This window comes from Diabrotica undecimpunctata, chromosome 6 (assembly GCF_040954645.1).
Source record: "Diabrotica undecimpunctata isolate CICGRU chromosome 6, icDiaUnde3, whole genome shotgun sequence".
NCBI lineage: Eukaryota > Metazoa > Arthropoda > Insecta > Coleoptera > Chrysomelidae > Diabrotica > Diabrotica undecimpunctata.
Window position 1 is genome coordinate 98,835,774 of NC_092808.1, and position 27,490 is coordinate 98,863,263.

Sequence of the window (27,490 nt, forward strand, 5' to 3'; positions counted from 1 at the left end):
TTCAGGAATTTTTAAGTTCATCACTCTTTCTTTTCTCTTTAATTAATTTTCATTCCATTTCACAATTTATATTACGATTTTTATGACATTAACTATAATTCATTCTTTTACTCTCTTTATCACAGCTTATCTTATGACCCTTGCAATTATTTACTGTGGTCTCCTAGTATCAATAATCCTAGAAAATCATCAAATTTTCAATCAAATTTAAAATAATCATTATTTTAGAACAATTATTACAACTCTACTTCCCCCTATACATAGACAACCAATCATACTTTTGACCATCAAATTTCCAATACAATTCAATTTCACTTCATTCACCACTAATGACGTTACCTTAATCAAACACTATTAGTTATAATTACATACAGGACAGTAAAACTCCTACCAGTGGTCGATAAGGTAAATTTCTTTCTTTGGTTTCACATGTAATTATTCAACCATTAACAACTTTGATTCACTTACTTTCTCTTATCTATAACCTTTTAATTTCTGTCCTTTTCTTAACTCAGCTTTCAATTCTGAATTATAAGCAAATAAGTATAAATATTAAAAAGGTAAAAGAAATAATAAATTAGACTTACTCACAATCAATTTAATTTAACTAATCGGACGACTTTCTACAATATGCAAAGCATCTTCAGGTCACGATACAAAGTTAAAATGCTGAAAATAATAATCCCATATTAGGGTGTTGTCTAATAAAGATAAAACAAAGATAGGTGATATAAATTATATAAATTACAGTAATTATGCCAATATTACATGTCTGTGGTTTTATAAATGAATAAAATGTTTAAGCAGACAAGGTAAGACCCACAAATTGGTAAAATAGTCTATTAAACTGTAATGAATTAATAAATAAACAAATAAATAAAACATTACTTACATGCCGGTACTCTATTAATTGATGGTTGAAAGAACATGGTTCAAACTATCTTGTATTGTTGATTGGAGAACTCAGGTCAACTATTGTAATTGTTTAACAGTAAACGTGGAAGTTCTTGAGGAGACAGATTTTATCCAATGAAGTAGAGATAGGTAAAATGTAATTGTTTGTTTGATGAAAGTAATGTTCTATACCATTAAGTTCTTTAAAGTTATTTATATTTATTCTGGAGATATATTTATTTATGAAATGTGTAAAAATGTGTATAAATATTAATTAATATCATAACTTTTGGCTCAATTTTAATAAATTATCTAAATTTATTCTGACAGTCAATTATCATTTCCGGCATATTAAGTTAGTTGGCATTAAACTTTCCTACTGTCTGGATGTACCTACCCATAGATAAAATTACACCTAGCCTAGATTGGTAACAGGGATGGCCAAGGTCAAATCACGTTCGGATTTCGCTCCCATTCGTTTGGTGGCGCTGCTAGTCTCGTTCCTGCGCGGACGGAGTGCGCTGTGGTCAATTCAAAGTTGAGTTTAGCATTACCGTTTTCCAAGACCACAAAATTATATGGATATGTTTGATAAATGGGTGAGTGCTGTTAAGAGCCCTAAATTGTAAATTTATGCGACTAAAATTGTAGTAAAATGCCTTTTGCAGAATTAGGCTTTTATTCACATAAAACTTGACATAAGAATGACAAAACAATTATTATTTAAATACTGACCAGTTGTCACAACATTAAGAAAACTAAATTATACTAAACTTGGCTTGTATTATTAATATTTCTTGTAACACATATAACATTTCTTGTAACATCTTTATAAATACAGGTTTTATTATATATTTTATTCTTTAATTTTTTCAACCACTTTGACATTTTAATGTAATGGAAAATAAATATAGTCTTAACATAACAAGAAAACCCAAAAAGTATACAAAAAATATTTATTATCGTATATGATAAGGATTTTTCTTGTTATTTTAGGATTAAATCGATTTTCCTTTACTTTAAAATGAGTTCACAATCCTAGCCAATGTTACTAAACTTTTGAATTTAGCGCCATGTATATATAGTTACGCTCCCGGTCACTAGGTGATGCGCCAATCATTGTTTTATTTGTTAACACAGAAGTTTAAATGCTAGGTGGTAGTGTGCTATATACCTACCTAGTAAAACTTACGTTCCTGGTTGGCCATCTAACAGCATCGGCATTCTGTCGAACAGTTTAATACCTTTAAATATGGTTTCATCCATTTAAACTCAACCACTGTTTGATTCGGAGGCTATTTAGCCAGTACTAAAAAAGTAAGTAACAAACTATAGCATTTTTCATATAAAAATGCTTGCACGTCATTCAAGATTACGACGTCAGAACCCCACAGCGTTGCCAAAACATCAGAATAGTTAGTAAGTGAGGAATTTTAAAATGTCAACCTTTTGTCAAACTATTATATTAACAGTAAATACACTTAGTTTTAAGACTATTGCAACACACTAAAAGACATAAAAAACATTTTAATACTAAAACTTACCTCTTTTAGGGCTTTAATAGTAAAAACGTACCGCCATTATTTCTTGTTCAAAATAATATATCTTATATGAAAGCTTATCAGCTTTCTACATACTATTTATTTGGTTTTGCATAGCACAATCACAATACACAACAATAATTAGTTTTTAAAGCTATTAATCTAAATTTAATATGTATTTATAAATACATCTTATTAATATATATTATATTTTGATCAAATTGTGTAAGAAATTAAAACATAAACAAAATTCTTACTCTAAAAAAGTGGCAACACTTTATACACTTTTGCCACATGCTGAACTGTCAATAAAATTTGAAATATTCCCATATCAGTTGCGTATAATTGTCTAATATATTTAATTAAAATTATTATTTTGTGGAATATAAGACTTAAAGAGTTATTTCATAAAATTTATATTATTAATAATAACAGATGTTTTTGGTTATTTAATCAATATAATTCTAAAATTTCCAATATAATGATGGTTACATTTTTCTGATTATTACACCATGTTGACGCCTATGAAAGATCGAGCAGTTCCGTATGGGTTTCGTATTATTAGCTGTGTTAGGAAAATTGGAACTCTAAGGTTGATGTTCTGGAAATTTTAAATACAAGTGACGTCGCTTTGTATAAATCGTGACGTGCAAGTGTTTTACTTTGAAAAATGGTATACATGTTTTCATATCTTTTTTCAAAACGTTTTGGACATAGGTACCTAATTCTTTTGAATTTTTAAAATTTAATTTTGAATTAAATAAACCTATTTCAACAGAAGTATTTTACAGCCTACTCACGGGAATGATCCCTTTTTAAGTATATTATAATTATAACATTATCATATTCTTAGAAACTATTGTAGCTCGCTAGCTTACCGTACCACCTGATATAAAAATAGCACAACAATATTTGTATTAAAAACAAAGTCAAGCAAACAAGTTTAAGATTAGTAATGACTTTTTATTAATCATCTGTATTATAAAATATCTTCTTTTAAGTTATATAGTGTGTACATAGGATTTAATGGCCTCTTTTTCATCCATTCTTTAATACCTGGTTGAGCCAAAACATTGTTTTTCACTTTCTGTAAACTGGGATAAGAGTTAAAGGTGTCTACACCTGTTTTATTCATAAGTGCTTCGTAACTACAGGTAAATACAATATCGGCCCAGGATAACTAAAACAAAACACGTTTTTATGTGACATTTTTTATAATAATTATTCAGTATGTGATAATAGTCAAATGCCTTTCATTTATCATGTATACTTCTTTTTTTCATCCTAATCTAAAAAATGTCAGAAAATATTATTTATTGTATGAACTGTCGCCCTTTTGCAGGTACAGTCATAAAGCAGTTTCGGGAATAGTTTTTAATTCAAAGCGGCTGGCGGCTTTCGGACTTCAGTTATTTGGGATTTCACACGTAGATACTTTACAAGAATTTAGGCAAGTGGTTGTAAAGTTTCTGTTATAATATTGTTCCTATGGTTATGTTTATGGATCGGTTATTATGTCTTATGTTCAGTCTTAGTTGAGAATTCGATGAATTTAGACACGCTTTTGATAAACGATTTTGTTTGTAAAATATAGTAGTGTACCCGTTTCTTTTTCACAGTAGGTACTGTATTTCGAAGTAACGTCGAGATCAGAGCAATTTTATTCGTATACGCGTTACGGCTACTAATTATTTGGAGAAACATTATTTGGACAACTTATTTGAAGTGTTTTTGGATTTATTTTGTTAAATTCGTCCGGCTTCGTTCTTAAGTGATAATTTCAAAATGTCCGAAAGAAAAAGAAAACGACTTTCAGGCTTTCAATATAGAAAAATAAAGAGGCAAAAACTGAGGAGAGAAAAAAACTTAGCGGTGCACTGGAATCATTTTTGATGAAAAACATACATGAAAATATAGAAGACTCGGATATAAATTTAGGACCTTCAACTTTAAGCGAACTTTAAGTCCAAACCATAGAAAAAAAGTACCAAATAATTGAATATTCCTGCGGATAGAGACGGAGGATTTGATGATAATAATAACGATAGTGCGAGTGCTGATGCTGAAACGCCTGAACCTGAAACCACCAACCAAGACAGAACAATTAATGTTCCAGTTAATCTGGATTGCAGTGTAGGAGGCTCCAGCATATACTTGGTTTCAGATGATCGGAAAATTACTTGCAAATATGAATCCAAGTGAAGTTCAATTTGTTGTTGAAAATTTTCCTCAGCAAATTACAGAATTCCTCAGAAAATTAACTTCCCCAGAGATACAAATAATAGGAAATTTTTAGCAACTTATTATTATGGCACATTACCTAATCAAGACCAAATTCATCGCCCGTGGTTACTTTACTCATTATCACTACACATAGCTAAATTTAGCTATTATTTTAAAAATACATGAATCCGGTGCAGCTCATATAAAATATTCTCAAAAACTGTTTGAACTATCTACAGGTTCTACAGCTTAAAAAAAAGGATTAACAGTTGACTCTGCTCATCAAAAATGATATGAAATGGAGAAAAAACATTGGGGCGCTGTCGTTAAAAGATTATTATCAATTGTAAAATTTTTAGTTATTCGAACCAAATAATGGAAATTATTTGCAGTTAGTTGAAATGATTTCTAAGACTCCAAGAGTATAAATATACCACATTTTTTATTGTTTTATTGGCAAACTCTGTTCAGGACGTTATCCTAAATATTAGATTGTACCCCAGATATAACGCACGTAGAACAAATAACAATTGTATTAAGATGTGTTTCAACTTCAACACCAGTTCAGATATTTGAATACTTCTTGGGCTTTTCTCCTGTAACTGACGTAACTGGACAAGGTCTGTTTGAATTTATAGAAAATAAACTGAACGAATTAGATATAAATATTAATAATTTGCGTGGACATGGTTACGATAATGGAGCCAATATGCGTGGTAAACACATTGGATTGCAGAAAAAAATCTTAGACAAATATCCTCGAGCATTTTTTATTCCCTATTCTGCTCATAGTTTAAATCTGGTGGTGAATGATGCAGTAAAAATAAGTTTTGAGTCAGTGGAATTTTTTAATACTATACAGGAACTATATGTATTTTTTTATTCTTCCAATATTAGATGGAACATTTTATTAAAGCACCTTCCAAAGTTGACATTAAAAGCATTGTCGGACACGCGATGGGAGAGTCTGATCGATGCAATCGCACCATTAAATACCTAGATTAGTGAAATATATGATGCTTTAGAAGAATTGCAAAATGATAACACAAGGGATATGAATACTAGGACTTTAGCAAAATCCCTTAAAAATAAAATTTGGAAATTCAAATTCATGTGTTCTTTTGTAGTGTGGGAACATATTTTAAGTAAAATAAACGTGGTTAGCAAAATCCTTCAAAGTCCAAAATTTGACATAAAATCTTCACTTGATGCACTTGATAATTTAAAAAAATATGTCATAACCAAACGTTCTAATGAACATTTTCAAAATTTTGTAACCGAATCCAGAGAGGTATCTATAAAAGCTAACATAGAAGAAGATTCTACCGAACGAATTAGAAGAAGAAAAGCGCATTTTGAGTATGAAGGAGCTGATGAACCTATATTATCTCTATAAAGTTAAAAACGATGATGAACTTAAAACCAATTGTGAGAAAGTGAATCAAGCCCTTACAGACATAAAAAGCTCAGAGACTGACATTACGAAAATAATCTTGTATCAACATTTCCCAACTTAACTATAATGGTACGTATATTCCTAACTCTACCTGTTACTGTAGTTACGGGTGAGCGGTCGTTTTCAAAACTTAAGATTATATTCGGCCTCATCTCATAAATAAATAAATTGTAGTTTCCCCGCCTATGGCTAATTACTCACATTTTAAAGTTAGTATAAACAACCACTCGAAACCTCTTCTCAGCATCTCTGGTCTATACTCTTCAGTCTTCGTTTATGTGATAATTGCTACACACACAGCGCGTAAAACTAATTCGGCAACGAATTACCGAAAAAAACACGGCGTCATTTATCATATCCAAATTCATAACACCGAGCTTGAAAAGTGATACTCAAGCAGAAATTTCAGATAATGAAAGTGTTTCAAGTGTTGGTTAAAATTGTTGTCTCAGAGGGGAATTAAGATAAGAATATACTAAGTACATAAGGTAGGTGGTAATAAATACTATCGCAGGGTTGACCTGACCGAAATATTCACAATTAATATTTGTCTGTCATGACGAATATTAACAATATTGGAATACTTAATAAATTTTTTCAATTTTTCTTCTTTCACTTGGAAAGTATTCAAGTAAATATTTGTTTGTGATGACAAATATCGTCAATAATATAGTTGGTAATACCGTGTATATAATATTATCACGTGTAAATAACAAATTGTTATTAAGAATAACAAATAAACTTACCTACTATAGGTGTTTGTGTTGACACCTGACTAAAATATTCACAATTAACATTTGTCTTTGATGACGAATATTAACAATATTGGAATGCTTATAAAAATTTTCATTTTTTCTTCCTTCTTTTTGGAAATTATCCAAATAAATATTTGTTTGTGATGACAAATATCGTCAATAATGTAGTTGGTAATACCATATATATAATATTATCACATGTGTAAATAAAAAAATTGTTATTAAGAACAACAAATAAATTTACCTACTATAGGTGTTTGTGATGACACCTCTACTATAGGTGTTTGTGATGACACCTGACTAAAATAGTCACAATTAACATTTGTCTGTGATGACGAATATTAACAATATTGGAATACTTATAAAAATTTTCATTTTTTCTTCCTTCTTTTTGGAAATTATCCAAATAAATATTTGTTTGTGATGACAAATATCGTCAATAATATAGTTGGTAATACCATATAAAATATTATCACATGTGTAAATAAAGAATTGTTATTAAGAATAACAAATAAACTTGCCTACTATAGGTGTTTGTGATGACACCTCTACTATAGGTGTTTGTGATGACACCTGACTAAAATAGTCACAATTAACATTTGTCTGTGATGACGAATATTAACAATATTGGAATACTTATAAAAATTTTCATTTTTTCTTCCTTCTTTTTGGAAATTATCCAAATAAATATTTGTTTGTGATGACAAATATCGTCAATAATATAGTTGGTAATACCATATAAAATATTATCACATGTGTAAATAAAGAATTGTTATTAAGAATAACAAATAAACTTGCCTACTATAGGTGTTTGTGATGACACCTCTACTATAGGTGTTTGTGATGACACCTGACTAAAATATTCACAATTAACATTTGTCTTTGATGACGAATATTAACAATATTGGAATGCTTATAAAAATTTTCATTTTTTCTTCCTTCTTTTTGGAAATTATCCAAATAAATATTTGTTTGTGATGACAAATATCGTCAATAATGTAGTTGGTAATACCATATATATAATATTATCACATGTGTAAATAAAAAATTGTTATTAAGAACAACAAATAAATTTACCTACAATAGGTGTTTGTGAGGACACCTCTACTATAGGTGTTTGTGATGACACCTGACTAAAATAGTCACAATTAACATTTGTCTGTGATGACGAATATTAACAATATTGGAATACTTATAAAAATTTTCATTTTTTCTTCCTTCTTTTTGGAAATTATCCAAATAAATATTTGTTTGTGAGGACAAATATCGTCAATAATATAGTTGGTAATACCATATATAATATTATCACATGTGTAAATAAAAAATTGTTATTAAGAACAACAAATAAACTTACCTACTATGGGTGTTTGTGATGACACCTCTACTATAGGTGTTTGTGATGACACCTGACTAAAATATTCACAATTAACATTTGTCTGTGATAACGAATATTAACAATATTGGAATATTTATAAAAATTTTCATTTTTTCTTCCTTCTTTTTAGAAATTATCCAAATAAATATTTGTTTGTGATGACAAATATCGTCAATAATATAGTTGGTAATACCATATATATAATATTATCACATGTGTAAATAAAAAATTGTTTTTAAGAACAACAAATAAACTTACCTACTATAGGTGTTTGTGATGACACCTCTACTACAGGTGTTTGTGATGACACCTGACTAAAATATTCACAATTAACATTTGTCTGTGATGACGAATACTAACAATATTGGAATAATTTATAAATTTTTTCATTTTTTCTTCGTTCACGTTGGAAAGTATCCAAGTAAATATTTGTTTGTGATGACAAATATCGTCAATAATATAGTTGGTTATACCATATATATATAATATTATCACAGGTGTAAATAAAAAAATGTTATTAAGAACAACAAATAAACTTACCTACTATAGGTGTTTGTGATGACGCCTGACTAAAATATTCACGATTAACATTTGTCTGTGATGACGAATATTAACAATAGTGGATTAATTATAAAAAATTTTTCATGTTTTCTTCTATCACTTTGGAAATTATCTAAGTAAATATTTGGTTGTGATGACAAATGATCGTCAATAATATATATATTATTGTGTATATAATATTATCACATGTGTAAATAGAAAATTGTTATTAAGAATAACAAATAAACTTACCTACTATAGGTGTTTGTGTTGACACCTGACCGAAATATTCACAATTAATATTTGTCTGTGATGGCGAATATAAAAAATAGTGGCTTAGTTAATAAATTTTTTATTTATTCTTCATGGTTTCAAATACCAGAAGCTGCGAACATAATACATGCGGCACAAAACAGAGAAACCTATCGTTTGATGGTCGCCAATATAGTTGTTAATACCAAAAAAAAAAAAAAAAATTACGCAGATGATATATTTGTTTGTGATGACAAATATTCAGGACAAAATATTTGTTGGAATAGCAAAATTTGTAGAGGAAATATTCGGGGAACTTATCCTGATAATGAATATTGTTTGTGATAAAAATAATACGGTGAATAATAATATCAATAATACAGTTTGTAGTGACAAACTTAAGCATATGGTTTGAAATAAATAGGTTCAGGCCAGATAGAGGTAGTGCCTCTTGGATTGCAAGAAGACATTTTATCAATTCTGGGTGATGATAATAAAGTAAAAATATCAGTTGCAAGCTCCATACAAACAGATTGCCGCTCGATAGGCTCATATTTTAACTTCTGGACTAGAAAAAGATATCTGCAAGCTAGTGGCTCCTCTAGATATAAATCCGGAAGTAAAAGTAGCAGTAAGTGACTCCACACTTCGCAAAGATGCTCGTTTAGTACTGCTCCAGTAATAAATTGATGCTAGTATGGCAGCTATAGGAATAGCTTTAACAAACATGCTTGGTGAAAAGGAGGGAGGAAATAAAGAGTATAGCGATGCCAGCCGCTTATTGACAAACATTCATTATTCAGAGTCAGTATCGCGAAGAGAACTAATAGCCATTAATTTAAATAAAGAAATGGCAGGGGTATTAAAGGATACCCCAATCACTGTATCGCCTTTTGGTAATGATCCTGACAATAAGGCCAAGACGGCGAAAGAATTGAAGAAATCAGGGCAACAAAAAGGTATTAACATACATACGAGGTATGATTATCCCACTTGCAATAAAAAAAACCAAAACAAATTATTACAAACCTTATAAACAAATTAATGCTTAGTGGTGCAATATCTAATGTTGATCATAGTGATGATCAGCATATTTCCAAGGTTTTTGTAATTCCAAAATCAGATGGATCATACCATCTTATTTTATATCTTAAAAATTTTAATAAAATTGTTGGAAATGTACATTTTAAGATAGAAGATAATAAAGTTGTCAGACTTATATCTCAAGGTTGTTCATGTCAAAATTGATTTAAAAGATGCTTACCATTTAATACCGATACAAACATCTCATCGTAAATATTTAAGATTTTCATTTAATAGCACTTTATACGAATACAACTGTTTTGCCTTTTGGTTTAAGTTGTGCACCTAGAATATTTACAAAGATATTAAAACCTATTGTAGGAATTCTAACAGAAAAGGGGGATCTTTTAACAGTATATTTGGATGATTTTCTGATTCTAGGGAAATCATATAGTGTGAATATAATGAAAAATTAACTGTAGAAATACTAACACATTTAGGTTTTTAATTAATCATACTGAAAGCAAAATTACTCCTGCAAATGTGTGCACATATTTGGGGTTTACTTTTGACTCAAATAATTTGACAGTAACATTACCTAACAGCAAAAAATTGAAGATTCTAAAGACGCTTAATATTTTTTGCAACTACCGGAGTGTAAAACTAGAAAATTTGAAAAAATTTCGGGAACTTTTATATCTGCTTGCCCAGCTATAAAATTTGATTTTTTGCACACAAAAATTATTTGAACGTCATAAATATTTAACATTGAAACAATCATTTGAAAAAGACAAAAGATTTAAGAGGATCATGCAGAGCTTTATTACTGACTCATAAGAAACCTTTTCTTAAGGCCACTCCACAAACCATTGGTAGATAGATCAAAATTATTCTACAACAGAGTGGCCTGGATATAAGTCAGTTTAAAGCACATAGCACACACCACGCCGCAACATCTGCGGCAGCTAGGAAAAGGGTCAGTTTTGACACTATAAGTTGGCGGCAGGTGAGACGAAGAATTTTAAGAAACTTGCAAAAAATTTACAATAGGCCCTTAGTTTTAATAAAGAATTTGCAATACAATTTTAAATAGGTAAAAAGAACCTGATTTATACTATATAATATTTATAAGGATTTTAGAATATACATTTAGTTAAGGTTGGATTATGTTAAGTAATGTGTTAACTAATTGCCTCAGGGCATTTTTAGATACGAACTTTACATTTTAGGAACATATAATATGTTGGGCATTATTATAATAAAGTTGTTGCAACGACTTTAAACATCTACAATTTATTTATTTATGAGATGAGGCCGAATATAATCTTAAGATCAAACGAACTTACCTGAAGTTCGATCTTGATTATATGAGGCCTCATCGAAATAAATAAGTCCCAACCCACCCTAACATTTTGGAAAAATGCCCATAATATGTTGCAACAACAACTTTCAAATAGACTGAAGAGTATAGACCAGAGATGCTGAGAAGAGGTTTCGAGTGGTTGTTTATACTAACTTTAAAATGTGAGTAATTAGCCATAGGCGGGGAAACTACAATTTATTTATTTATTTCGATGAGGTCTCATATAATCAAGATCGAACTTCAGGTAAGTTCGTTTGATCTTAAGATTATTGATTATTTAAAAACTATTTGCGATCCTCAATGAAGTAAGATAGACTTTCTGTTTTGTAAACTGACAAAACTGCCGACTACCATAATATTCGTACGTGAGCGATATCGGCGCGTCTCGATTGTGTACAAGACCGTAATTGTTTTTAGTGCTCCTTAAAAAGTCTTTAGTGCCCTTATAGTAATGTGATATCTATGTGACTAATATCTAAGTGAAATATAAGCTTTATTGGTTTAGGTATGTACTTTATCTTGCATATATAGTTAGTTTAGATATTTGAAGATAATATAAACACAAGTAACTGTCTACATTTACCGTTGTTTATTGTCAAAAATTAAAAAGTTTTTAAAAAGTAAGGTCGGGGCCGAACGTAACATACTGTCGAGGGGCGATTGTAACGTTACAACCGACCCCGCTAACGATTTTAAGCATTCTGGTTTTTTAATATATTATTTTTTTTATTTCCAGAATGCCTCGTACAATAATTAGAAGAAGTAATAGAGGTTCCAAAGATAATGCAACTTATGAAGCTGCATACGCCGAAATAAAAAATGGTATATCCATTCGTGCAGCGGCAAAGAAGTACGATTTGTGTAATGTTTCTTTAAGACGATTTAAAATTAAAAAGAAAGCACCAGGTGAGGGTTTAAATAATTCTGTTTCCATGGGTTATAGAGCTTGAAACAAAAGTTTTTACCGAAGACCAAAAAAAATTTTGGCAAATTATATTGTAAGAGCGGCAAACATATATTATGGTTTTTGTCCGAAAAAAATCAGAAAGTTTGCATATGAATTAGCCAATAAATATTAGTTAGCAATGCCACCACAGTTGGAGCAAAACCAGATGGCTACAGAAGATTAGTTCAGCAGATTTATGAAGCGACAACCCCAACACTCGTTAAGGTGCGCACAACCAACAAGTTTAGCTCGTGCCACTAGTTTTAACGAGAATATTGTTTCCTGTTTTTTTTTAATAATTTGCAGAAAGTTATCGACAAATATAAATTCAAACCTAAAGACATATACAATGTCGATGAGACTGGAATCACAACAGTCCAAACGCCCAATAGAATTGTCACTAAAAAGGGAACAAGGCAAGTTGGAGCATTGACGTCTGTCGAACGTGGAAACTTAGTCACGTTAACCTGAGCGGTAAATGCTGTTGGAAATTTTGTTCCTCCGATGTTTATATTTCCAAGGATTCGGTACCAGAAACATTTTATTCGAGATGGTCCAAATAGAAGTACAAGCGCGGGAAACGCAAGCGGGTGGTTCCAAGAAAGTGAATTTCTTAAATTCTTACAACGCTTTCGGAAATATACGTCAGCAACTACCGGTCACAAAATCCTGCTGCTACTAGATAATTACGCATCTCATATTTCTATTCAAGCACTGGACTATTGCTCTGAGAACGGCATTGTTGTGTTATACTTCCCGCCTCACTGCTCTCATAAGTTATAACCGTTGGATCGTTCTGTATATGGGCCATTAAAAAGAAGCAATTAATTTAGGCTGCGATTCATGAATGCGAAGCAATCCAGGAAATACTATGACCATTTATAATATCCCATCCATAGTAGCTACAGTACTTCCGATGGCACTGACATCCAGCAACATCCAAGCAGGCTTTAGATGAACGGGAATATTCCCTTTTAATAGGCATATATTTAAACCTTTAGATTATGCACCGTCTTATGTCACAGATAGGCCTCTACCAGCAAATAAAGTGACCAACGATGTTGAAATTAACACTACAGAATCAGGAAAAAGAGACGATGAACCTACACCAGATAACCAAAGAAATTAACAAATAAAGAACCCGCACCAGTGACATCTTTTTCTGTCAGATATGAAACCAACAATGAACTAAATAATATTCCTACAGCGTCAACTTCACGTGTTTCTTCAGCTGAGGAGTTTACACCGGAAGCAGTCAGACCTTTCACCAAAGCCCCGCCTAGAAAAGAAGGAAATAAAGGAAAATCGGCCATATACACAGATATCCCTGAAAAGGAAGAAATTAGGGCAGAATATGAAGGGAAGACGAAAAAAAAAAGCGTTAAGAAAAATTTTTCTGACGCTAAACTAAAACCAAAATATCTTAAGAGTGATTTTGCCTTGTATGCTGTGAACCATATGGTTCAAGTAAGCCAGAAGAAGGTTGGGTTCAATGCATTGAATGTAAACGTTGGTCACATGAAGAATGCACAAGCCAAGAAGGTTTATACGTTTGCCATAATTGCGAATCAGATTGATCCATAATTTGTTAGGTTAAGTTCACTGTTCCTCTCCGTATAGCATAAAATTCGTTAGGTTAAGTTCTCGGTTCCTCCTGATATGGCATAAGTTTTTGTTTTTATTTTACCTAAGAATATAACTTCTTTTGTATAACTTTTGTACTTACATTGAATAAACATCATTTATTTAAGCTTTTGATCACTGTTACTATCGACCCCACGTGATGTTACAACCGCCCCGGGGTTGGCGGCAGTTGTAACATTTGCCGATACGACAATTTTTCACAAATAATTAAAAACTATTGAACTGAACGAGAAAATTTCTTTATATCTGTTATAGTTTTCCCGAAATTGGTGTTTGAATTAAAAATGTTACTTTCGATCCCGGTCTATCCTACTGCATCTCAAATAGCCTCTTCTACTCAAATGTCAACCTCACATTCACGTTGGTGAATTCTGTTATCACAAACGAGGCTCTAACGACCAAGTATCAGCGGAATAACTAACACCTGGAATTAAGAAAAAAAGAGTGAGTGGTATCGACCCGTCTTTCCAAGGGATGTTGGCTGAACTGAGTAGGTCGTAAACTTCAAAAAATCTAAAATATCGATTTCAACAGAGACGCGAATGGTACCCCAGGTGGTAGGAATTTTATACACATCATGAGAAACAGCGAAAGATATGGGTTGCTGCAATTAATTCTACAAAGCAAAGTAGAAGAAAAACGAGGACCACGAAGTCGAAGTATATCCTGACTGAAAAATCTACGTACGTGGTTCAACACAACAACCACAAATCTTTTTAAAGCCGTAGTTTGCAAAATACAGTTTGCCATAATGGTCACCAACATCCGAAACGGATAGACTCTACAAAAAGGAGAATCCCACACCGAAGAAGCAACGGTCTGTTCCGAGGAGCCAACCTTTTCATGGAGCATCTCGAGAAGAGGGTAATGGAGTCACCATACAAGCCAAGGGTATGGTTTAGATACGTCAATGACTCTTTTGTGATTTGGGGTCACGGAGTAGAAAAACTTAACGATTTCCTTTCATATAAATACACTACATCCAGATATTCAATTTATGATGGAAACAGAAAAAGATCAACAACTAGCGTTCCTAGATGTATTAGTACATCGAAAGGAAGGTTACTTAGGACATAAAGTGTATCGAAAACCTACACACACGGATAGATACCTAAACATAAACTCAAATCATCATCCATGCCAAAAACAAGGTATTATAAAAACTATGAAAACATGTTAGGATATTTCGAAAGAAAAATACTAAGGCGAATCTATGGAGCGGTAAATGAAAATGGTGTCTGGAGAAGACGATACAACTTCGAACTCTATAGAATATACCAGGAACCAGATATCGTAAAACATATTAAGATCGGACGTCTGAGGTGGGTAGGCCATGTAATGCAGATGGAGCAAACCAACCCAGCTAGAAAAACGCTCCTTGATAGACCTATTGGTCAAAGAAGAAGAGGAAGACCCAGAACAAGATTCCTAGATAACATAGATCAAGATATGAGAAATATGGAAATACGTGCTTAGCGTAGGAAGGCGATGGATAGGGACGACTGGAAAAAAATTCTTGGGGAGGCTAGGACCCACACAGGGTTGTAAAGCCAAAATGATGATGATGGTTGGTTAACCATTCATACTGATTCTTTCAATTTGCTGTTCCTTCTTAGAGATCATCATACATTTTGTTTTCTTAATGTACAGTGAAAGTCCATCTCTCTGACTCACTTCTGTGATTCTATTCATTAACTCCTGGAGAGCTTCATAACTGTTAGCGAATACCACCGTGTCATCCGCATATCTGATGTTATTGATACATTCTTCGTTAATTCCGGCTTCAATACGCTCTACTGCTTCTTGAAAGATTTCCTCAGAGTATATGTTAAGCAGCAAGGGTGATAGTATACATCCCTGTCAGACCCAACGTTTGATTTTGATATTATCGGATTCTTCTGCCTCTGTACGGATAGACGATGTTTGATTCCAGTAAAAATTGCTAATAATTCTAAGATCACAGGTGTTTATTCCAATATTTGTTAATATCTCCATCAGCTTGTCGTGTTTCACTGTATCGAAAGCTTTATGGTAATCAATGAATCATGCATAAATATCGCAATTCACATCTATACATTGTTGAAATAGAACTTATATGCTAAAGAGAGCATCTCTCGTACCCACTGCGTTCCGAAAACCAAAATGTGTATGGCTGATTTTTTCATCGCATAGTTTACATATCTTTTCATGTATGATTTTTATAAATTACTTTAAAATGTTGCTCATTAAGCTCACGGTCCGGACATCATTGCAGGATGTGGATTTTGTGTTCTTTGGTAGAGCAATAAACGTTGACTTTAGCCATGATCTTGGTGTTACTCCGTTTAAATATATGTCAGCCTAATGACAAAGCCAGCTTAATGAATCAATAAAGGAGAAGGAAAAAATAAAAAAAAAATCGGTTGCCTGTAAAGTCGGTTTTACGGGCGAAGATTTTACGTGACAACGTCTTTTTCTCGGTAGAATATTTATTGATATGAATATTATTAAATTGCACAATAGGAACAAGGAATTGAATGAAAATAAGAATTGCACAAATTTTAACTATAGAAATATATTTTGTTTACTAAAACATTGTACATGTAAACTTAAACTTAACTAATTTCCAACGCGCCTAATTCTCTAGTGCTGCGCGCGCAGTGGACCGATCATGTTTGAGTGGGAGAGAGACGCAAGGCATTCGCCGGTCCGGCGGGCCTCTCTCTCGTTCGGTGACTCATCGTAACAGACGTGAGCGGGCGTTACACTTTTTCATGAGTGACTCCGAGCCACAACCTAATTTAAGACGTTGTCACGTCAAAAAAAAAAAATAAAAAAAACGTGGGATTACAGGTACTATCAAATATAGAAGGATTAATATGTTCTTAACTGCCAAATTCAAATGGAGCTTCACAGACCACACTTCTAGACAAAAAGATCAACGTTGGAACGCCACAATACAACATTGGCGGCCTTACAAAGGTAGACGATCAAGATATAGACCACTGATGAGATGGGTAGAGAGCATAAAAAGAGTAGCGGAACAAATTTTAAGTATGCTGCTCAAGATAAAGATCAATGGAAGGAGTTGGGAGAGGCTATGTCCAAAAAATGACAATAGAAGGCTCAGAAGATGAAGAAGTCTTACCTGTTATTCAAAATGGATTGTTATTTGTCTAAGATGTTTGCAAAAATTGTTACTAATATCGGTGAGGAATCTGTTAATAAGTCACAGTGTAATTCGGCTTTACATTTTTTGTTATCACCCCTTTCGTGATGCAGAAGTCTGCGACATCAGGTATTTTCTTTATATTAAACGACCAGTAGGTTGGTTCGCAAAAAAGGTTTGTTGTAGGTTATTGTCTTTCATTGCTTTAACTAATTCTCTGCCTTTTGAGGCATAATTAATTGCAGAATTGCAGTTTTAATGCAAAATTAACTTATTTATTATGCGTTGAAGCAATTACTTCAGTAATTTGGTCATGATCTTGTGACAATTTTTTTTTCACATACTCGACCTTTTAGTCATTATGTTCATTCTAACAAATATTAAATTGTGGTTTGGGGTATACCTCATCTATTTTGGGTATTCAACGATTTTATTTCTATTTCTATTTTGAATGTAGAAATTAGAATCACATAACATGAAGATTATTTAGTACCAAGATTCCAAAACAAATAAGAAAGTACGAACCTGTACATAAAGGGGATAAAGACAAAAATATCTATTACCAGTTAGGACAAAGCCATACGACTTTTACACAACTTATTACAGGTGAATTAAATTTTTTCCACAATAATTTAAATTGCAGTTCTTACCCTGGGCAATGCAATGTATCCACCATGTTTTTGTGCATACTCTTCCAGTTTTCCAAGGGAAAGAGATAGGACTTGTTTAAATTTCTTTTCTTTTTCTTGTTTCTTTGCTGAATCGGTTTCCCGTTTAGCTTCATAGGCAACTACAAATAAAAAAAAATGATTTTTGGTAAAAAAGGTAGAAAAATATCGTTTTTAAAATTAATTACGTATATGATTGGGTACTTACGGTTGCCCAAATCTACAAGTGTTTCTACAGCCACATCTATTGCAAGGTTTTCTGTCGCATCACTTCCTGCTAAATTTACGATTAAAGCTAAATATCTACAAATTGGAATGCAGTGCGGAATTTGTTTTCCATCAATTTCCAGAACTGGAACCTGACCCAAAGGGGTAGCTACAATAATTATAAAAAAACAATATTATCAATTTAATGATAAATGTGTAAGCTAAGATTAATATTTTAATGTAAAAAATAATCAAAAAAGAATTAGGGAAAAAAGAATAAAGAAAAAAATTGATATATTAAATTAGAAAGAATTGCAGTGACATCCACCGACAAAGTGATAGTTGTATTATTAACAAAATTAGTTGCTTAACGCAAAGGTAAGACCTATAAGGATCTTAAAAAGTATTTAAAATTTATACAGCAAATTTAATTCTATTGAGGTGCGGAAAGTGACGGATTTTCCCTCCATGTTACCAGACTTCTCTATCCGGCCGAATAATAGACAACTTAGCATTCATTCAGTAACGCATATGTGAGGTTTTAGTTAGTACTAAGTCTTTGTTATTATTATCTGTGTTACTTAAATAGACCTGCACAATCTAATGTCCTCTACCAATGAGGCTAAAATATCCCTTAAATCTTCTTAAAGTTATAGAAGCAATCACGTGACGATAAAGTAAAATGTGTCAACTGAAAGGGTGAACACTCGGCTAAATAAAGGTGTAACAAAAAAGCTAATAAGAGTAGATGGTAAAAAGCTGATCATTCACAAAAGTGTTACGAAGACGACGTTGCTCAATTCGGAAGCTTCATTGGAGTGGGTAAGGATGTAGTTGATTGAAAAGTGGCAAATAAATCCTGAGTGAATCTTGAATCAGATGAATAAAAACGATAATGGCCAAATATTGATTACATTCGCAATTGAAAACAGGATGACAATAATGAGTACGCATTTCAGGAGAAAAAATATATATTAAGAAACTTTTTTGGTTAGAATTAATATGAGAGAAGCTATAATTAAAAAGCATAACTGGAAAAAAGAAAGTGCAACGTAAATTTAATTTTGAAAAACTGCGAAAAGTTGAAGTAGTGCAGGATTATCAAAAGGATATTCAAGAAACCTACGCCAAGCAAGATAGTATTACTGTGACAAAGATACAACAAAAGTTCTTGAAAATGACAAAGACTGTAAAGAAAGCAAATAAAAAACAAAAAGATTTAGAAAAAACCACTGGTTCGATGATGAATGTAGAACAGAGTTAAAAAAGATCAGATTTAAGATTAAAAATATCACAAAAACAAGACGACCAGAAAGGTATGCCGAACAACGAAAAAAAGTAAAGAAAATCCTAAGGGAGTAGAAAGGAAAGTATATGGATGATAAAGTACAGCGTATTGAAGAAAATTACAAGAAAAACGAAATAAAAAATTTTTACAAAGAGGTAAAAGACATTAAAACTGGGTATCAGAGAAGAACAATGAATGTAAAAGATAAGAAAGAAAGCCTGCTAATACTAGAAGTGTGGGATGCCAAAGAAATGACTCAAGAATGGAATGATTATAATTCCTATACACAAAAAGGGAGATAGAACTGAATGCGCAAACTATAGAGGAATATCCTTATTAGAGGTAATATAAGTGTTTGCCATACTTATTAAAAACCGATTAGAAATATATGTAGAGAAGAATCTAGGCGAATACCAGGGAGGATTTTAGAAATGAAGATCAACAACCGATCCGATCAAATTTTTATACTAAAACAAATCTTGAGCAATTGCTATGAATACAACATTTCAGCACAAGTACTTTTCATTGATTACGCGATTACGCGATTGAAACGCTAAAAGAATTCCAAGTGCCAGAAAAAATAGTAAGATTGGTAAAAATGACAATTAGACAAACAATTTGTGCTATTTATATAAGGAGCACCAATGCTTAGCATACGTAGATGATGTGGTTCTCATTGCAAAAAATGAGAAAGAACTGTCAAGTATAGCAAAAAGCCTGATTCGGGAAAGCTCTAAAATGATACTGAAAGTTAATGTTAACAAATCCAAGTAGATGGAAATCTCGAGCAAAAAAGGAATAAACACCAGGGGCTCCATTAAATTGGAGGTGGAGCATGAATCAGTTGTAGAATTCGAGAAGGTGGGTGAGTATATGTACTTAAGTACTCTTATTGATCAGACATGTAAGAAAGAAATTGAAATCAACCTAGGACTGACCAAGAGCAACAGGTGTACTGGAGCCATGACCAAAATAATTAAGGTAAAAGATATATCTCGTAATACAAAAATAAGAGTCTACAAAACTATAATTACACCCACAATGCTATACGCTGCCGAGACATGGACTATGAACAAAACCACACAAAACAAATTGGAAGCATGGGAAAGAAAGATACTTCGCAGAATGTTTGGTAGAAAAGCAGTAAAGGAATAATCGAGAAGACAAACTAATTCAGAAGTGTACCAATTATATGCTAACCCTACAATAACAAAAGTGGTGAAAAAACCAAAAAAACTTTTTTTAATATTAATTTTAGTTAAATTTAATAACGGAAGTAGAAGCACTGGCAAGTATTCTTCGCTTATGTTAATTTCTCTGTTTGAATTATCAAATTTGATTATTGTTCAAACATGAAAGATTGCAAATCTTTACTTGGAAAATAAAAAAAATCGTACACAATAAAAATAGAAAAATGTATTTACATATTAAATACTCAAAAGAAAATGTACGCATAGATAACATTACGGAGGATCAATTGACTGAGCATTTCACGAAATTATATGGAAAAGGAGAAGAAGAGAACAGAGAAATAATCATTAACGAAACTCACGATAGAGTATTAATATATCAGAATAAGAGCTACAAGAACGAATAAAAAAATTAAAAACCAGTAAAGCACTTGGTCCTGATAAGATAAACAATGAACTGCTAAAATATGGAGGAACAACACTACGCAAATGGCTCCTAAAATTATTCGTCGATATAATAAATACCGGAGTAGTACCAGCGGAATGGAAGGAAAGTCTCCTGCTACCGATACTTAAAAAGGGAGACTCGAGAAATCCTGAAAATTATAGAGGTATTAGTCTGATGAATAGTACATACATTAAAATTGTTAACGGCAGTCATAAAAGATAAAATCGAGGAAAAAGCCAACATGGCAGATGAACAACAAAGCTTCCGGAAGAACCGCAGCACAATAGACGCAATTTTTATTATCAGAAAAATAATAGAGAAGTCTATTGAATATGGAAAACCAGCATACATGTGCTTTGTAGATTTAAAAAGTGCCTTTGACAGGGTGAAGCGAAATGACATCTTAAATTTATTATAAGCTGAACAAATAGACCATCAGATAATAAGGACAATTAATAAAATTAACAAGAACAACAAGACCAAAGTTATAATGCCAACAGGGGAAACAGAATGCATAGAACTAAAAGGAGCAATCCGCCAAGGAGACTTGCTCAGCCCATTGTTATTCAATATGGTGATGAATTAAATAATTCACGAAACAAGAAAACGACACGGATACCACATGGAAGCGCATAAAATCACGATACTATGCTATGCCGATGATGCAGTACTAATTGTTGATAACGAAGATAACCTACAAAGGCAGCTCCACACCTTCAATATCACAGCAAACAAACTTAATATGAGAATATCAGTAGAAAAAACTAAATGTATAGTGATCAGTAAAGAGCCGCGTAGATGCAAACTAGAAATAGACGGCAAAATTGTAGAACAAGTAATGAAATTCAATTACCTAGGAGTAGAGATCACTAGTGAGAGGGATATAAGAACAGACACCACAAGGCAAGCATCAAAAGCGGCAAGAGTAAATGGTTGCCTCCGAGAAACCATATGGAGAAACAAATATCTGACCACGGAAAGCAAAATGAAAGTACAACAAGACAACAGTAAGACCAATTATAACATATGCAGCAGAGACAAGGACCGATACAAGAAAGACGAAACAACAAATCAACAATATGGAAATGAAAGTATTAAGATCAATAACGGACATATCATTAAGAGACAGACAAACCAACAGAAGTATACGCGAACAATGCAAAATTCAAAATATTAACAGGTGGATAAACACAAGAAAAAAAACTGAAACGAACATGTAAACCGAATGGGACCAGATAGATTAGCGAACATATGTAAAAACAACAAGCCGTATAGTAGAAGACAACGACTGAAACAGAATCCTAGTCGCGCGAAGAAGAAGAAGAAGAAGCAGAAAAGAAATTGTAAAAACACATATTATCGTCAATACACTTATAGCTACACACATATTACAGTCTTTAAAGAACTGAAATAAAAGATTATATAAGAGGTTAATTAATTAAATTATTGCTCAAAATCTCCAAAAAATGATAAATAAAATACTTCGACTGTTATCTTTTTTTTTTAACGAAAAAGCTTTTTGTTTTATACTTAATAATATAATCCAAAAAAGGAATGTTTATAACCCCGTAACAAAGTTACTTATTTAATTAATAAATATATTTCATAAAACAATTTAAGTTCTTACAAAAAATTTGATACTTCTTAAAAACTACACTATATGAGAATTAAGTCATAAGATGCAATATATACATGTTTTGTAATTAACCGCCAAACCACAAAGAAGAGAATCTTGCATTAATGTTCTTAACGAAGATTATTTAAAGGTTAAGACTAAAACTTACTTGGTTTAATTTTAGACCAATCTTCATTAGAAATACGTTCATCAATGAAAGGGATCTGTCCATAACTCAATATCATTCGAATAGGTTCTCCTCTTCCAGTTGTGTCGAAATAACGGACTTTGTAGGTAGGCATCCTTAGATTGGAATTTTTAAAAGATACGTAAGTATATAGGTCTTTTATGTAACTAACTTTATTTTAATATAAAAACTGATTATCTAATAAACATCAATTGACGATGGAGTCAAGAGCAATGAACGGAACGACAATATTTACATTACCCAAATTTCGACACCAGCCAGCAGGTATCGGTGTGAAGGCCAGTCGACTGATGTGTGAAATGTGGTATGGGTAATAATATAATGTATTATTTTGGTAACTTGAATAAGCAATAGGCTTTATGTTATCAAGTGATATTTGTTACTATTTAGAAATAACTAACCAGAAGCAAAAAAGAATTACTGTAATTCGTACCTTTATGGTGAACCAGATGTTTGTAAGCCTATATAAACCAATTTTAAATATTTAGTAACTTATAAATCAAAAAAAATAAACCAATTTACACTATCAAAAGTAGTACACTTAGTTTAATAATAAATTTCTGCAAGCTCTATAGATCTAAAGCTTCCCTTCCACCAGATTTAACTATCTTAGTTTCTTTTTTCATTCGTGCTGATATTTAATATTAATTATACAAGAAATTTATATCTTTCTTTGCCCTTGATTCCAAATTCTTTTACTATACTCATTCTCATGGACGCCGGCTTTTAGAAAACCTTTGGGAGCTTTAAAAACTGGTGGTATGTAAGCGTTAAAAGTTTTTTTAAGCTAATCAGAATAACGTTATCCCTGTTTCGAGTCTACCATAAATTTATGCTTCTGAAAATGTCACATGTTTGTTTCTTGCTACCAGTCCCTATTTCGCATTGGCGGACTAAGTCTAAATCGGGCCCTGAGCAACATTGTAATTCCGGGCCTATTTTTCAGTCATGACACATATTTTACGTTTCGTAGTTTGCTTTTGACTGAAGAATACTGAAGAATACAATAAAATTCATAAAGAAATCAGAAGGAAAATCCGTGATGCAGAGGAAAAATGATATAGCAACAAATGTCTTGAAATAGAAGAACTGCAGAAAAAGAATGACACGTTTAATATGTACAAAGAGGTGAAAGAAATAACTGGAACATATAGATCAACTGCAAGTAGTTTACTTGATAAACAAGGAAATATTATAGTCAATGAACAAGACAGATTAGAGAGGTGGAAAGAATATATTAAGGAGCTGTTTGATGACGATAGAACAGACATTCAAATCAAAAACATATCGACTGGTCCAAACATAACACTCGATGAAATGAAAAGAGCTATAAAGCTATCAAAGAATAGGAAAGCAACCGGTCCAGATGAAATTCCAAGCGAAATAATCAAACTGCTCGACGACAAGGGCAAACATTCTATTCTAAGCCTCTTTAATAAAATATACGAAACAGGAAATATACCAACAGACTGGCTACTGTCAACATTTGTAATGATACCGAAAAAAGTAAATGCCAAACAGAGTGGCGATCATCGCACTATCAGTCTGATGAGTCATGTACTGAAAATTTTCCTAAGAATACTGCACTCGAGAATTTACAACAAAATAAAAGTACAACTAAGTAAAACACAATTTGGTTTCAGAAACAACCTCGGAACCAGAGAAGCACTCTTCAGTTTGCAGGTCATGGTTCAAAGATGTAGGGATATAGAACAATCAGTATATATGTGTTTTACCGAAAAAGCCTTTGACTGAGTAAACCATGACAAACTTATAGGTGTCTTGCAACAGGTGGGAATTGATGACCGAGACCTCCGTATTATCAAAAATTTGTGATGGCATCAATGTGCAAACATACGAGCTGCACACAACACGACGGAAGCAGTGGAAATACGACGTGGAGTGAGGCAAGGATGTATTCTATCGCCTCTACTTTTTAATATCTACTCCGAATTTATTTTCAAAGAAGCCTTAGTTGAAGATACAGGCATTAAAATTAACGGAATTAATGTCAACAATCTCAGATATGCAGACGACACGGTACTTATTGCCTCCAATAAAGAAGACCTGCAACGACTTATAAACAGGGTAACCGAAGCATGTGATGAACATGGGCTAAAACTTAATACTTCTAAGACAAAACTTATGGTTGTCAGCAAAACGGAGTTACAGCCAACAAACATCAGAGCGTATGGAATAGAGTTAGAAAGAGTCCACAATATTACCTACTTAAGTGCAAACGTTAACGATAACTGGGATATAAATAAAGAAATAAGAATACGCATTGAAAAAGCCAGAGCCGCCTTCTATAAATTAAAGAAAATTCTAATTAATAGAGATATTACGTTAAACCTTAAAGTCAGATTAATACGCTGCTACATATTCTCCACATTGCTGTATGCTATGGAGAGCTGGACCCTTACAGAGACATTAATGAAAAAATTAGAGGCCTTTCAGATGTGGATTTTTCGACGAGTATTGCGGATAAGTTGGGTTGATCGAATAAGAAATTAAATAGTATTACATCGAATGAAAAAGATCACAGAAATAACAAAAACGATAAAAATTCGAAAGCTACAATATTTAGGTCATGTAATGAGACATCTAGAGAGGTATAACCTTCTACACCTCATAATAAGGGTAAGATCGCCGGAAGGAGAGGCCCAGGCCGGCGAAGAACATCCTGGCTCCGAAATCTCCCAGAATGTTATCAAGAGACCACCGCTAATTTATTTAGAGCCTCCGTAAACAAAGGTATTATTGCCAATATGATCGCCAACGTTCGATAATCGGACAGGGTACTGAAAGAAGAAGAGTTTGGTTTTAAAGCATATAGTATGTAGTTCTATTTAATTATCGGATTTCAAGAAAAAATTGGAATGGTTAAATAAATTATTAGAATTGTGTTTAAATTTGGGAATATGGCAATAATGTTATTTTTCTTAATAAATGATCACATGGATACAGGTGAAATAATATTTTCTTTACTTAATTGTAATACTTCATTTTTTAGTTCTGCCAGGTTTAAATCTTGTTCACGACATTTTTATTCCTCTATTGAAGAGTTACTAACATCACTATCATGAAATTTTTTTTAAATTTAACGTTAAATCACTTAATTGTTTACTTAATTGTAATACTCAATTTTTAGTTCTGCCAGGTTTAAATCTTGTTCACGATATTTTTATTTCTCTGTTGAAGAGTCACTAACATCACTATCATGAAAATTGTTTTAAATTTAATGTTAAATCACAGCAGATAATGTGGTCAGTGAAGTTTTCATGTTCTGACAATTTTTTATGTACATTTTTCCAATCATTCGTCCGTTTTGTCATTAGCGTTGTTTTCTTGGAAAATAATTCAGGCATAATAGTACAGTAAGTTGTTGATTTCACTATAATCCTGTAACGTTCCAACGAACATTCATTGGACGTCAATCTATGACGTGCCAACGAATATTCATTGGGTGCCAATTTGTAACCCTTCGAGGCTCGATTTGTAACATCCCAACGTTGAGCTGCTGTTGTCAACTTGTAACCGCAAACCTTAGTGTGCTGCTACAACCTGACTAACATCACTAACAACGTTGGAGCGACAAATCGTTTCCCGTTGGGACCAATTTTTAACGTCATAACCCCTAATGTATCAATTGCAAAATTGTTACATTAGACGTTACACGAAACACTCCCTGGCTAGCTCACTCAGGACGTGAATATGGCCTACTCTGGAGCAACACACGCAAACAAGTAAAAAGAAGAAACAATACACAGTTAAATTAACACATGTTTATTAAAATATTAAAAAAAAATGACAGAAAAATACATGTTTAAATATGATATTGAATTTAAATAAAAATTATTCGACTTCTTGCTACAGTGTTACATTATAGTAAGGAAAAATGCTTGTCACCAAATCCTAGGTTTTATCCTGGTCTTTTCTGCTATGGTTGTTAGCAAGCCATGTTGTTAGCTGTGGATTTTCTTATCCTGGAGTCAACTCTCCTATCGGAATGATAGTGCCATTCTCAGGCCGGTTGGTCTTCTGGATGTTAATATAATTTGACCCGCACCTGAGAAATGTATCCCGGAGGTTGACTCCTAATTCAGGAGACGACACAACAATTGGTTATTATACTTTTACAGAAGTCATGAAGAAAATCGACATTTTTAGAAATAGAAGCCATTATATCGAGTTTTGTATCGAACGGGAAGGGGGAAATGTCAAAAAAAAAAGGAGTCTTTGACAGACAGTTATTGTCACTAGCAATAAACTAAACAGAGAATAAAGATGGCACCTCTCGTTCCAAAGTAACAGAAATAGAGATGAAAATAAAATTCATTCTTTAGAAACTTGAGTAAAAGATAAAAATGATGATTATTAAGAAAATAGGAAAGGTAGATACTGAAATATATATATATATATATATATATATATATATATATATATATATATATATATATATATATATATATATATATATATATATAATATATATAAAGAAGATAGATTTGGACGCCAACTGGTTTTTATACCAAATACCAGTAAAAATGAAAAGAGAATAATGAATCAATTAAGTAACGACATAATTCTGATACAATCTATATCTGAGAAAATATATAGAAAAATAAGAGATACAATGGAGGATATAGAAGAATATGAATTATGACAGAAGATATGGAAATTGGAGAATAGAATTAACGAAATAT

The 27,490-nt window shown here is 32.2% G+C and overlaps 1 protein-coding gene across 1 annotated transcript; it reads right to left on the bottom strand.

The window, feature by feature from the left end:
• Nucleotides 1–3,377: 3,377 nt before the first annotated feature.
• On the bottom strand, nucleotides 3,378–23,092 carry LOC140443619 (glutathione S-transferase-like). Its single transcript, XM_072534971.1, has 4 exons — nucleotides 22,746–23,092; nucleotides 18,037–18,204; nucleotides 17,811–17,950; nucleotides 3,378–3,615 (listed from the first exon to the last, which is right to left on the bottom strand). The coding sequence occupies exons 1-4, from the start codon at nucleotides 22,876–22,878 to the stop codon at nucleotides 3,415–3,417; spliced, it is 642 nt and encodes a 213-aa protein (XP_072391072.1). The 5' UTR covers nucleotides 22,879–23,092; the 3' UTR covers nucleotides 3,378–3,414.
• Between the last annotated feature and the right edge of the window lie 4,398 nt (nucleotides 23,093–27,490).

What these genes read in the sequence shown, in the direction of transcription:
- LOC140443619 (XM_072534971.1), bottom strand. Translation starts at nt 22,878, where the DNA reads ATGCCTACCTACAAAGTCCGTTATTTCGACACAACTGGAAGAGGAGAA. An exon ending in ACTTGTAGATTTGGGCAACC is followed by an intron (nt 17,951 to 18,036) that starts GTAAGTACCCAA and finishes TTTTATTTGTAG; the next exon opens with TTGCCTATGAAGCTAAACGG. An exon ending in GATACATTGCATTGCCCAGG is followed by an intron (nt 3,616 to 17,810) that starts GTAAGAACTGCA and finishes GTTTTGTTTTAG; the next exon opens with TTATCCTGGGCCGATATTGT.